The sequence below is a fragment of the Hyposmocoma kahamanoa genome, unplaced genomic scaffold (assembly GCF_003589595.1).
Source record: "Hyposmocoma kahamanoa isolate Upper Pololo Valley unplaced genomic scaffold, ASM358959v1 100021, whole genome shotgun sequence".
NCBI lineage: Eukaryota > Metazoa > Arthropoda > Insecta > Lepidoptera > Cosmopterigidae > Hyposmocoma > Hyposmocoma kahamanoa.
The window spans coordinates 8,438,779-8,451,369 of NW_020653200.1; the positions used below are offsets into that span (position 1 = coordinate 8,438,779).

At 35.3% G+C, this 12,591-nt stretch overlaps 1 protein-coding gene across 1 annotated transcript; it reads right to left on the reverse strand.

Annotated features, from left to right (window-relative positions):
- Positions 1–1,197: 1,197 nt before the first annotated feature.
- LOC113228307 (N(G),N(G)-dimethylarginine dimethylaminohydrolase 1) lies at positions 1,198–9,012 on the reverse strand. The gene is made up of 6 exons (XM_026461569.1): positions 8,925–9,012; positions 8,502–8,833; positions 5,629–5,728; positions 3,760–3,857; positions 2,814–3,041; positions 1,198–1,632 (listed from the first exon to the last, which is right to left on the reverse strand). Exons 2-6 carry the CDS (start codon positions 8,763–8,765, stop codon positions 1,525–1,527), a joined length of 798 nt encoding a protein of 265 aa, XP_026317354.1. The 5' UTR covers positions 8,766–8,833; positions 8,925–9,012; the 3' UTR covers positions 1,198–1,524.
- Between the last annotated feature and the right edge of the window lie 3,579 nt (positions 9,013–12,591).

The following is a 12,591-nucleotide window of genomic DNA, read 5'->3' on the forward strand; positions in this document are numbered from 1 at the left end:
AGATTTTCATTTTAGAAAGTTACTTTTAATTTTTTTTTATTCTACATCGAGCTACGCCCGCGCCTTTGACGTTGAGAATCGTCACATGCCTTATTATCTAAAATGCTCCATTGAATGGCTAACATAGGAGTTGTCTAAAATTTCCGTAGCGTAACATTACGCTGCGCTACCTTAAAACAAGCAATTCGACATACATTTTATCTTACAATGTAATATAGAACATATCCTTTACAAAATAAAGTACAAATAACTTTGAATGCAAAATAACAAAAGCGTAACTTTTTCATTGTTTTGATTAAGAAACGAAGTTCTACATTGTAATGGTACCTCTAGTTAGCGCTACGCAGTCCGAAATATGCCTTATTTGAGAAGCTAAGCTGCACATTGTCCATGACAGCTCAAGCTGCCGACGACTTGTGCGTCGAGCGGTGCTGCACAGTATATCCTGCCGTCAGCAGCTTGTGCTATTTATTAGCAGATATGTTCTATATACATTGCATTTTGCATCTTCTTTTTACCGTCTTCAAAAAAGGAGGAGGTTCTCAATTCGACTGTTTTTTTATTTGTATGTGTGTTACACGATATCTCCGGCTGTTGGAAAGAAGATACCTCAGAAGTGGTCCTCTAAGGGTGGCAAACTAGGGGATGAATGACATTTGAGGTCGTTTTTTTAATACTCCATACTAATTTTTTATTCAAAGAAATATGACCTATCTTGTAGAAGATAAAGTTTATGTTGCATTGCTCGTTTTAATGCGTCGCCATATCGCATCGCCTACTGTGGCAATTTGAGTCAACACATACAAACATTTTAAGCCAAACATTACCGATGATACATTGAATAACAATTTTTTATTGCGAGATTGTTGTATAACACAGCGAATATATTGGCTAACGTATTTGACATTGGATAACAGTGGCAAGACCGGTCCTGTGAATAGGAATTAAAAAAGAAAATTGTTAAGGAAACAATATGTCTATTACTTTTATTGGATACCTAGACAAGAACAGATTTTCTGCTTCTGTCTGGGGCTGTAACACTAGGAATCCATAACGATTTCTTTATCATCGATCAATATTACAAAGTCCATGTTCGTCTACCTTCCTTCGTGAGGAGAGGACGTCACATAAAATAATTAAATATTTTGTATACTCTTAGACTATTTTAATATATTATGTTTACTTATACATTACAGTAAACTTGTAAATTGTACTGAGATTCTAATTTTCGAATTCAGAACTGATTAATACAATATCAATTAGTTTTCATAATGTAAAATGTAAACTGAACCATCAGAAAGCATGTCTGATTTCTAAATCTTTGAACACATCAGCTGGTACTTTGCTGTTATCCTATCATTAACTATTTACGAAAAATTAAGGAAATCAATTTGGAAAATTCCCTCATGGAATAAGCAAATACAAATATTGGAGTGGACATTTTTCACGCAATTGTGTACAAATTTCGGTGCCATTTTGTTCCAGAATCCAGGTATATTATGTATTTGTTCAGGTTGTTAACACTTAAGATTTCCTTACCAACAAGCAACACGAACTGAGACCGCACGACACTTTAGACAATTCGGAGAAGCAGATAGAACGTCTAGCGAAGTCGATCTTTTCGCAAAATACCTGAAATTTATATACAAATTCAATTTATAAAAATTAACAAAATTCTATTAGTTTTTATTAACAGGTTTAAAAACCTTAATTATATGTTTTCTTTGGATAAAAGTACCCTTCAAAACCTAAATTAATGTACCACACACAAATCTGTTCGACCTTGCTTAAGTAACAAAGATCTAAACATGAGTTGATGTATTTACCGATGCAACAAAAGCAACTATACAATAGGACAAAACCTTCAGCCCACAATTCAGTAAAACTAATAATGAGTGACCTTCTGCTGAAATCTGTTGTCGCATCTATACTTTGTGTCCCTTGAATGATTAATAATAATAACGCACACACTCAACATAGCTCCGCTCTAGGGAAACCTTGTGTCGCGGGTGCCGTGGACACACACATAGAAAACCACAAATTACACCCAAACTCACGAGACAAATAAATGTAGCCCATACAAATATTTCTCCCGGCCCGGGAATTGAACATGGGACCTCTGCGTAGCAGTCATGTTATCATCGGCATGTTAACCGTTCAGCCACCGAGGCAGATTAACTTAAAATAAGATAATTAATATAATAACATATGTCATACTAATAAACGTCGAACAGAATAATAACATACGTCGAACTTTATTCGTTTCATTGTAATTATTTTCGGATGCCAATTACTTGTCGCAAACATCTGGGACACCCAATTCTACAATTTTTTTGAAACCACTGGTCACTGTAATTCCATTGAGAGAGCTCTGATATCATATTGCAATTATGATAATATTTGTTATTCTGCTAAAATCTAATTACAATGACAGTGGTCCCAGTGTCAGTAGTAAGGCAGATTCATTCGTTCATCATTCACTAACGAATAATGTTGCCTTAGTAAAGTACCGCGGAAATATAAATATCAATATCAAGTTATATCTCATTTGAACAGCAATTTAGTCTATAAATCAAATGTATTTTGTATATTATAATTAGTAGAAAAAAATTGCAATGACAGTTGAATAGTAGCTCGTAGACTAGCCACTCACAAGCCACTCCTCTTAATTTTTAACAAACCTCCAAACGTACAAAATCCTACCATTGGCACTCTATGGATATGCAACCGAGATGATTTAAAATTAGCAAACCAAAGGCGTGACCAACACTCAGAGAGTAATAGTATTCTAAAATAAACCAATATAGGCTCACCTTGAATGATTCAGGTATTTCTTCAATAGCCCTATGTATAAGTGTTCCGTTAACATAGAGACAATTAGCAGCTTCATCTTCAGGGACAGTCAGAGTCTGATATGAGAATGTGGCTTCTCTTTCCATCCTTTTAAGCAGTTCTTTAGCATCTTTACTTGCTCCGACGCAAAGTATATCAGGGCCCGCAACAGTGATGTATTTTTTCAAATGTTTCATTCCTTTCGCCACCTTAATAAATAAATACATAATATATTATATTTTTTATTGTCCATTTTGCAGGAAATTTAAGTAAGACATTGGTGTTGTTAAACATATGTTGGAAAAAAGCACGATATTTATTTACCAATATCATTTTCTAATTGGCTCTAACATATAAACATGAAAAACTTTATTTCTCTGCAAAATCTTTGCTTTTGTGGTCAGGTCAAAGAAAAGTTGAAATTTGCTTAATTTGAAATTAAAGACGAAAAAATTGGGACAGCAGAAATTGGTCAAATTTCATATAATATTTTTTCATAAAAATTATTTTATGGGCAAATCATGCTTGACCAAAAAATTTTCTAATCAAAATTGTTTTCACAAAACAGACTTAATAGTTCCTAAGACAGTTTCTTGTATGTTTTATGGTTTCGGATTTAAAACACTGTATAGTATGTTTCAACCAAAACTATACAAATTGATGACAAAGAACTTAGAAATGTGTAGATTTGCGAGATTATGGAAATACTCAAATTTAGAAACAGACAGCTATGTAAATACCACCGTGACGGTCACAAGAGCTAAGTTTCAGGGGTATAGCTACTCTTCTTTACATATTTAAATTCGAAAATTTGTTACATAGTGTAATACACTATTCTTATATATTATCACAAGTAACTTTCAATGCTATCTAGCTGACTTCCTACTAACTAGCTATCAATACAATAATGACAAAATTTATTGGTACCTTGATGGGTGTGCATGGGAATTCTGGAAATGCTTCGGCCACTGCACTAGCTCCAGCTTCATTACTAGTCTCTGATATACCTACGAAGAACTCGCGTCCTGAAAGGTGTTTCAACAAATTACGTAATATACTATAATAATAATCATGTGCCAGACAACCGCATCAATTTTCTGATCTCAAACTGGGGAATTCCCTGGTACTATGAGTACCAGGACAACGGAATTCACTCGGCACTTCCCAGAACACCCAGACCAGAACCAATTTAGGAAAATTCATTTCCAAATTGGTCCTACCGGGAATCGCACCCGTAGCCGTCTCATCCAAAGCCTATAAAGCAGACCGTTGGGTCACCGCGGTCGTCAAAAACTGTAAAATATACAATTGATGCTTGTAGAGGTTTATTAGTCCTAGCTCATGGGCCAATAAGTTGCTGAGAAGTAATGCTAACACTCTATCGACCTAATGCTTGTGTTGTCAGTAATGGCCAGCGTAAAACGGCGGACGGCAAGGTTGAGGTGATTAAATTTATCAATATATATTTTGTACTATAAAATTGAAATAAGGTATAAATTTCAATGCTCCGCGACGCAGAGAGAAATGCGCCGCGATGCTCCGAGGTCGGTCTTAGACCAATGCAATTATTACCTTATTTCAATTTATGCTCTAAAATATACATAGATAAATAAAATGTCTTCTGCCTTCCCGTCCGTCTGTCAGCGCTAGCCCATAATTATCAAATATTTTAAATTTAGCAATAATGCAAATGTCGCAACCGAAATTTTTAATTGTTGTAATTTACATTGCGCATAGACGTTCTTGGCTAGTACGGTACCCTCCTTGTCATAAACAACGCATTTGCATTTTGGAGCCTTCGAGATATTGGCACTTAAAGTTTTTTTCTTTAAAAAATGTCTGTACGCTGAATTTGCTTAACAATAAAACAAACTAAATAAGATATAAAAAAAACAGCTTATAGAGGATTGTAGATCTCGTTTCGCCCATTCCAAGTATGTTAATAACTCAATTTCGCTAAAAATGTCGATTATGGTTTTATGATAAAGCACCCTGATAACGACACCGTCACTAAAAGAAACTCTCGCTTATTCAAATTTAGACTCAATTTCAGAAACTTTAATAACCTTTCTCATAAGTTGACTTTTTCGTTTAGTGATTATCGATTTCAACGTGCGATAAGGACGACAGAGAAGGTCTCCATGTATTTATTCACTGGGATAAAACAAAAAGAAAATTAAGTTTACTGATAATCAGTGATGGGAATTGAAGGAGTCAATTTACCTAAAGTATGATCGTTTTCTTAGTATGGATATACCCATATCGTCATCAATACATATAACATTTCTTTTTTTAATGTTTATTTTCTACACATTCCAAAATATGTATTGTTTCATGTAGTATTTATAAATACGTAAGTATTTTTGAGCTTTGAGACAATAATAACAAATACTTAATAGGAAATAATAATTACTTGCTAATGTGCTCAAATTTCAATAAATGATATGCATATTCAAATATAATCAGTTCTGAGAAGTCCTGGGATTTGTAGAAGGGAATGTCCAGGTTATTCTTTAGTTTAACTAAATTAACTCCCTCAATTGCGATCATTAGTGGTTATAGTTAATCACCACGTCGTCTATTACAGACTGTGTTGGTAAAAAGGTTTCATGTATTAAATCTTCACATATTACGCAACCAATAAAAAGTTCCATGACACTGCTTAACAAACTTGACTCTAGATTATGGGTTCGATAATTCTTGTATACTTAAGGTTTTAAAAAGTTTTATAATAAATCGATGAACAGACATGAGTAACCCAACCTTGGTTTGAGCAAATTCACTTGAGGAACTTACCAGTAAAAAACACATCTGATCCTACAATCTTGGCATCAGGGTCTGTCACATCAATTATTGTTTGACCAAGGCTCTTTAGCACCTCCCTAATTTTCTTCAACTGTAACAATTACAAATGTGTTTTCTTGTTTATTTCTTCTGTATGTATAAGAGAAACAGAATAACTACTACTAGCAGTTTATAAAAGTACCACTTTTCAGAGTTCTCAAGTTTTCGCGATTGTTACTTACATATTGGAAGTGAGTTTCCTTTTTCGCATCTAAATATACGCAATGTTCAATTTTGCAAACAATTATGTCATATTGCTTTTCAATTAATATTATGATTGTATGGTGTTCCCTACACTTATTAACTGTTAAGACCGTTTATTAGTTCTGATTTAGTACTAATAGTGATACATTCGGTAGGCGTGACATGAGTGCGCTGCGCGATTGCTGATCATGAACTATAAAATTAAAAAATGTCGCATGAACACGTAAAATGCTGCATAAAGACAATGTGCGGTATTGCAATGACAACAGACACAGGTCCTAGTTCTGTTAGATTGAAGAAATTTTTCGTTGTGTTCAATATTTGTTTTTAATAATTATAACAAATAAAGTTTCATTTCCATTCATTTCCAATATCACACTACATTTACAAAAGCAAAAATTCTCATATCATAGCTTTCGCATTTGCACAAAGTTATACAGAATGAAAAAATATTGCAGCATTCAACAGAATTTCAAATTTCGCATAGCTATATCTACAATAAAAACTCATTGACAGGCTCCACAGAAAGATATTCCTTTTTCTATTGCTATCGAATGTCATGTGTCTGCAATCCAGAGCTTTAAATTGCAAAGATCTAAGGATCACTGCTACTATGCCCGTTATCCTGAGATATTTTTATTGGGACACAGTAATGCTCACATTACTGCTTGACGGCAGTAATATTTAATAATTCTAATTAATTGTACTTAGTATGTGTAGAAATGTTATTGAAAGTAAAAACTGCGTGCCCGTTAGCTCTGCAAAAGATGGCCTTAAGTCTCTCTTTAGAGGAAACTCGCAGCAGGATGAATACTTCTGAAACTTTCACAAGCCCACACTTGAGCACAACAAGTCACAAAAATGTTATCGCTACCAGATAACTAATAACAGAATGCACAAAGGACAAACATTCATTCTCATATATAAACATAGATGTAAAACTCATCAGTATATCTGCTAGACTGCCACGCAGAGGTCTCAGGTTCGATTTCCAGGTCGAGAGAAATATTTATATGGCCTACATTTATTTCTCTCATCAGTTTGAGAATAATTTGTGGTTGTCTAAGTGCGTGTCCATGGGAAACGCAACACAGGGTTTCGCTAGTGCGGGGCTATGTTGAGTGTGTGCATTATTATTTAGATTGACGGCATAGAGTTGGATTTAAATCTTAAGTGTCAAGCTTGATATGCTCTTGACCCTGTACCATTGAATCTGTCTTATAAATATTCTCATGGCAATACAGAGGCATGGGTTAATTCTGTTGCATAACATGCTAAAAACCATCCAACTACCCCCTTAAACAAGTAATAATTCAAGAAGATACTCTATAAAATAAAGTACACAAATAATAACCTAAGATATTCGCTTGTTTGTAGTTTAATTAATAAGAAAAAATATGAAACATATGTAGTAAAAAAAGGTAGCATTATAAATTGACAGGGTAAATAAGCACTTTATTCCATATTGTAACACAAATACAAAAGTAAAAATATAAAATTTTCATCTTAACAGTGAAAGGGCACTGGCCCAGCATACACCACAGTTCCTTAAGGAGCTTATTTTTTGTCAGGAACAAAGAAAAGTAACCTCTCTGTAAAGTTTAAGCAATAAAGGCTATTATGATTATAATCAAATGACCACAGTAAACCTATACTTCACCTCCCACAGAGCACATAATGTAATATCTAATAATGGCTCAATAACACCTACTGAACTTTTAATTAACAGGTCATGACTAGGTGTCAATTAGCACCACAGCCAATTAGGTCACAGTTTAATTAACCATGATAGGCACCTATTTGGGAAATTAACTTTTAATGTATTGTAGTTGAGTAACAAGACATGTAAAGTTTTAAAATATTCTACATATCATATATACATCAGATTTATGTTTGCCCTTATAGCAACATATAGTGATAACTGTCTGTCAGATGATGATAAATTTAGACAATTCAACGTTCCCATTCATATAGTTTGTTGTAAAAATTATTTAAATGCTAAATAATGGCCATTTCAAGAGATTACAAAAGTTAGGTTAAATCTCCATTCATTATTGAAAAAAAATATAATCAGATCCGAGTTGCATCTATAAGTTTTTAGATTTATAACTAGTATTGCAAGGGGCAGCTGATTAAAAAGTATTGAGAAAACGAAAATACTTAATATATCATCAATTCGAAACTGCATTGATTTGCACTGAGCTTTGACGAAAGTTTGCCAGAGGGAGTCGTGCTGGACAGCAATCCAATATTATTATATTGTAAAAAATTAAAAATTAAAGAATTATATATGAGCAAAGAGGACAAACATTGATGTTTGTCCTCTTTGCTCATCAAGTTTTGTACATCCATCGTTCATCATAGCGTGTCGGTACTTTGATGACTGAATAAGATAATAATTATTTACAATTTCTGTAAAACTATTACACAATATAATATTCACACATTGTAAAGACAAATGTGACATGATACTACTTAAGTCTGATTACATTTATTATTAACATAATTAACTCAAAAAGTTCTTTAACTCACAAGAATATCAATTAAAATATTGGTCAAGTCAGAAACATGTGGTTCAGTAACTAAGAGTGACAACATGAGTGCTTGTTTGAAGTACTTACTTTGTACTCGTCCCCACTAGCCACAGGTTTTGGTAGGAGCGCTATGCCGTGACAGATGATCGCTATATCTTCAAGAACAACGTTGCCGGGAAAGGTGCCACCCAAGTCCAACTCCACCACGTCTACATTTAACTCCCTGAGAAGTCTCAAGTAACAATCGTGTTGGCGTCGTGCGTCGTTGAAATCTGCCTTGTCAGTAATTCGCAAAGGTGGTGTCACTTTGCCAACCACAGCATGAGTATATTCATGCATTTTGAAATCCATTTTTACAAAGACTCCACTACGTATATACGGCGGCGGCGGCGGCGGGCAGCGGCGTTGCGACAAATTGTCTATAAATAGACGAGCGCATTAGAATAACACAGAAAGCTAGTCATTAACATTACTTTTACACATTAAAACATTATTGCATTGATTACTCACCTATTGTGGACAGAAAATAAATTGAAGAAAGTTTAAAATACAGGATCGACCAAATCCTACAACTCTATTCACGACTTACGGCGGAGCTGTGATCTGTCAATTGCTGTCAGCTAGTCAAATTAGGGATGCCATCACGATTTGATTTTTATGAAGATCTATTGAAGTGTACACGATCTAACGATTTTTTGTATCGATTCATTTCAATACGATTTTTAAGTAAATCGATTCAACATTAAGGCTAATCGAATCGTCTAGATCGTATTCATAACTTAAACAAAACAGTCTCTGAATCCCTATTTTCTATTATTTATTTATTTCTATTAGCCTGCGTGAAAAGCAGTTTGGCAACATCTACACTTACACTTGACACTTAACACTAAAAATCCAACTCTATGCCGCTTACGCTCTTTCCGTTCGTTACGTTCTTATCTGTACTACAATATTTGGTAATTGTCGATACTTCTGTGGACGTCTTTTGTCAATTGTCTTGTCTGGCTAGTATCACTCTACATGAAAGTCATAACCGACTGACGCCAAATGCCTGTAAAAATTATATATTTTTTTCGGAATATTGATACAATTTTTGTGAGATCGATTACATAGGCGAGAGCACGTACTGCTTCTCTGTAAGGAAACTTCTCTTCCTATGTAGAGGTATCAACTTTCCCTGTTTGAACACTTTCTTTCTCAATCGGTGTTAAAATAGGGTTGCATTCAGTCAACCCAAAACGTTGTAAAATCTTTTTGACGTACGATTCTTGCTTAATCGTTATGGATCCATTTTTAGTTCTCTCAATTTCAAAGCCTAAGTAATACGATGCAGGTTTTGTAGTAATCTTGAGTCTGTTTCTAAGATCATTCAAAAAACTGTTCGCTAGTTCTGCATCCGTAGCGGCTATTAAACTACCTATCGTCAACATACAATGTTATCAATACTTTTTTTTTACCAACGTTTTTGTCGAATAAGCAATAATCAACTTCGCTCTGTTCGAAACCCATATTAAGAGAATTTGCGCAAAACACGAATTCCAGCATCTAGGTGCTTGCTTGAGCCCATACAAGCTGCGCTTGAGGCGACATCCTTTCGTCGACCCATCACTAAAACCATCTGGCTGCTACGTATAAATTTCTTTTCTAAGTTCACCATTCAAAAAGGCTGTAGAAACATCAAATTGTACCAAATGAAGTTTCTCTTGTGCGCTTACACTTAACAGCGCTCTTATCGTTGCTAGTCTTGCAACTGGGGACCCTTTATTTGTTTAAATCCCTTCACTATTAGACGCGCTTTATATTTATCACTAGTCCCATCTGAATTTCTTTTAATTCTAAAAATCCATTTGCATGGTAGCGCTTTCCTGTTTTGTGGTAGCTGACACAGAGTCCATACACTGTTCTCTTCCAGCGATCTCATCTCACTCCGCATAGCTTTGAACCATTCATCTTTATCTTCTCTCTCCATAGCTTCTCTATATGTCTCTGGAAAATTTTCGGAGTTTAAAAAACATACGAAGTCTTCAAAGCGTTCCAATGGTTTGAGCGTATCTCTATTTCTCCAATTGTATCCGAATCTAGCTTCAGATTCGATTACTTCATATTCTTGGGCATCCAAGAATTGCTCTGCTTTATCGTCATAAACATGATCTGATGTTACAGCAGATTCATCCATGGGCACTGTTGTATACAGAAGCTCTATCTCTCTTACCAAATTTCAGCTGTTGTGCTTTTCCAAAAAAAATGCAGCCCTCGCACTGTATATCATCCGATTTTAGGTCGATCCTTAGTTCCCTGTTTACAACATCCTTAAAATACCTTGTTCTGGTGACCGAACCTGTCGTGATATAGCTGGAGCATGCTAGATGAAAAAACAGCGTTTACTTAAATACGATGTTTTGGTGGGACCGTCTTCAATTGCAACATAAACAATCCTACCATTGTGGTTTCTGTTTCCTACCACAAAAAGACTTCACCATTTAGAACCATTCTTTTCTTTCATTCTTTAGTGGTCGATATAAATGTGCTGTTATATAATTTGTTTTCTGCTGCTAAAAATGAAAATAGATTTTTGGCCAATATCGGCACATACCACACGTTGCTAAATGTGAGTTTTGTCTTTTTTCCGTAGGCATTTGACTCGACCTCCACCAACCCCACCTTTTCCATTCCCATCTGCCGTCGTCACAGATTGAGTCGAATCAAACTCCTCAAAATCAACGAAAACCTCGCCTTTATTGGTAACATGTGTTGTTGCTCTATTGTCGACTTACCGTTCTCAGAATCACTTTCTTCAGAGCAAGTGTAAATCATCAGCGTAATATTTTGAACTTGCTGTCTGAAGGAGGCCTCTGTAGCCTTTTCGGTCTGTCATCGTTAACCCACTTTATGCAGTTTATGATCCGGTGGCCTTTCTCCGAACAATACTGCCCTCGAAACGAAAAAGACACAACTGCTATGTACGCATACTTGTGCCTTTTTCATTACGAGGGCAAAATGCCTACATCTCAAATTGTCGTCCCTTTTCAGTTCAGTCTGCACCTTTGAAGTTGAGAGGAGCACTTCTTGGGTTTCCTTCTTTTGGCCTCCTAGCGCTCTCTTATACCCACATAGTCTGTCATTAGTGACTCTATTGTCCTTTCTTTTTTACTCAACGACATCCAACACGATTTGAAATTGAATCTAAAATTTTACATATCAAAAAGAGTTCTGGTAGCTTCATATTAGGATCAACCTTGAGAACTTCTGCATTTAAATTATTCCAAATGTTTTTTAGGTTCGACACCACTGTTGATACATCATCATTGGAACTACTTTTAAAACTAAAGAATTGCGTGCACAAACTGTATGCCCTGTCCTCTGTCTGTCCATCATAAAGTCGATGAAGCTCCTGCCAGACTTTGTTAGCTGTCTCGTAACGCATAACTTTCATTAAAGTTTCATCTGTCACGTTGCTTGTAAGGATGAGCAGGGCATTGCTTTCTGCCTTCCTATATTTCAGAAGCTCTGTATTATAGGTCCTCAGTGACCCGTCACCTATGCCCAGTGTGGGAATGGAAAGTTTTCCTTCAACTGCCTCCATGGCACCTTCTTTGCGTCGCAGCATAGCAGTGACTTTGTGACGATGTGATCTCTTTACATCGTCATCCCATCTTTTTATCGCCTTTCTCCGGTTCCTGGCCACTCGTATTTAAATTTAAATTTTGTTTTTCCATAATTCTTTTGCCTCGCATTCTGATTTTGTTTCGTTCCACCGTCACTCCCTGCTCGATCGCGACAGCGTACGGAGCTGGTTAAAATTCAATCGCGTCTAATTTTGATTCCTTTACTAATTTTATAATCACTTGTAATCAAAATGATGTGCCAATTTTAATAAGTTCATGTACTTATGAAAACGTATCTGTAATTCAGTATAACTCGGCCCTTTTAGGGGTAAGTGTGTACTTAATATCTTACTCATCAAGTTAGGAAGTGTAGTGTTTTATAATAATGTACGTGTTTTCTATATATACCTTTAATGGTTACAGCCTTACTTCTTGTTACCTTTTCTTTTCTTTAACCGACTTTAAATAAATTTGTGGACCTGAAGTTTTCTGTTTTACTGCCGTGAACCTGGCCACGGCTTGTTATAGTTACAACCCATTCAACCTTATTCTTCCATGTTGCCCAATTCCTA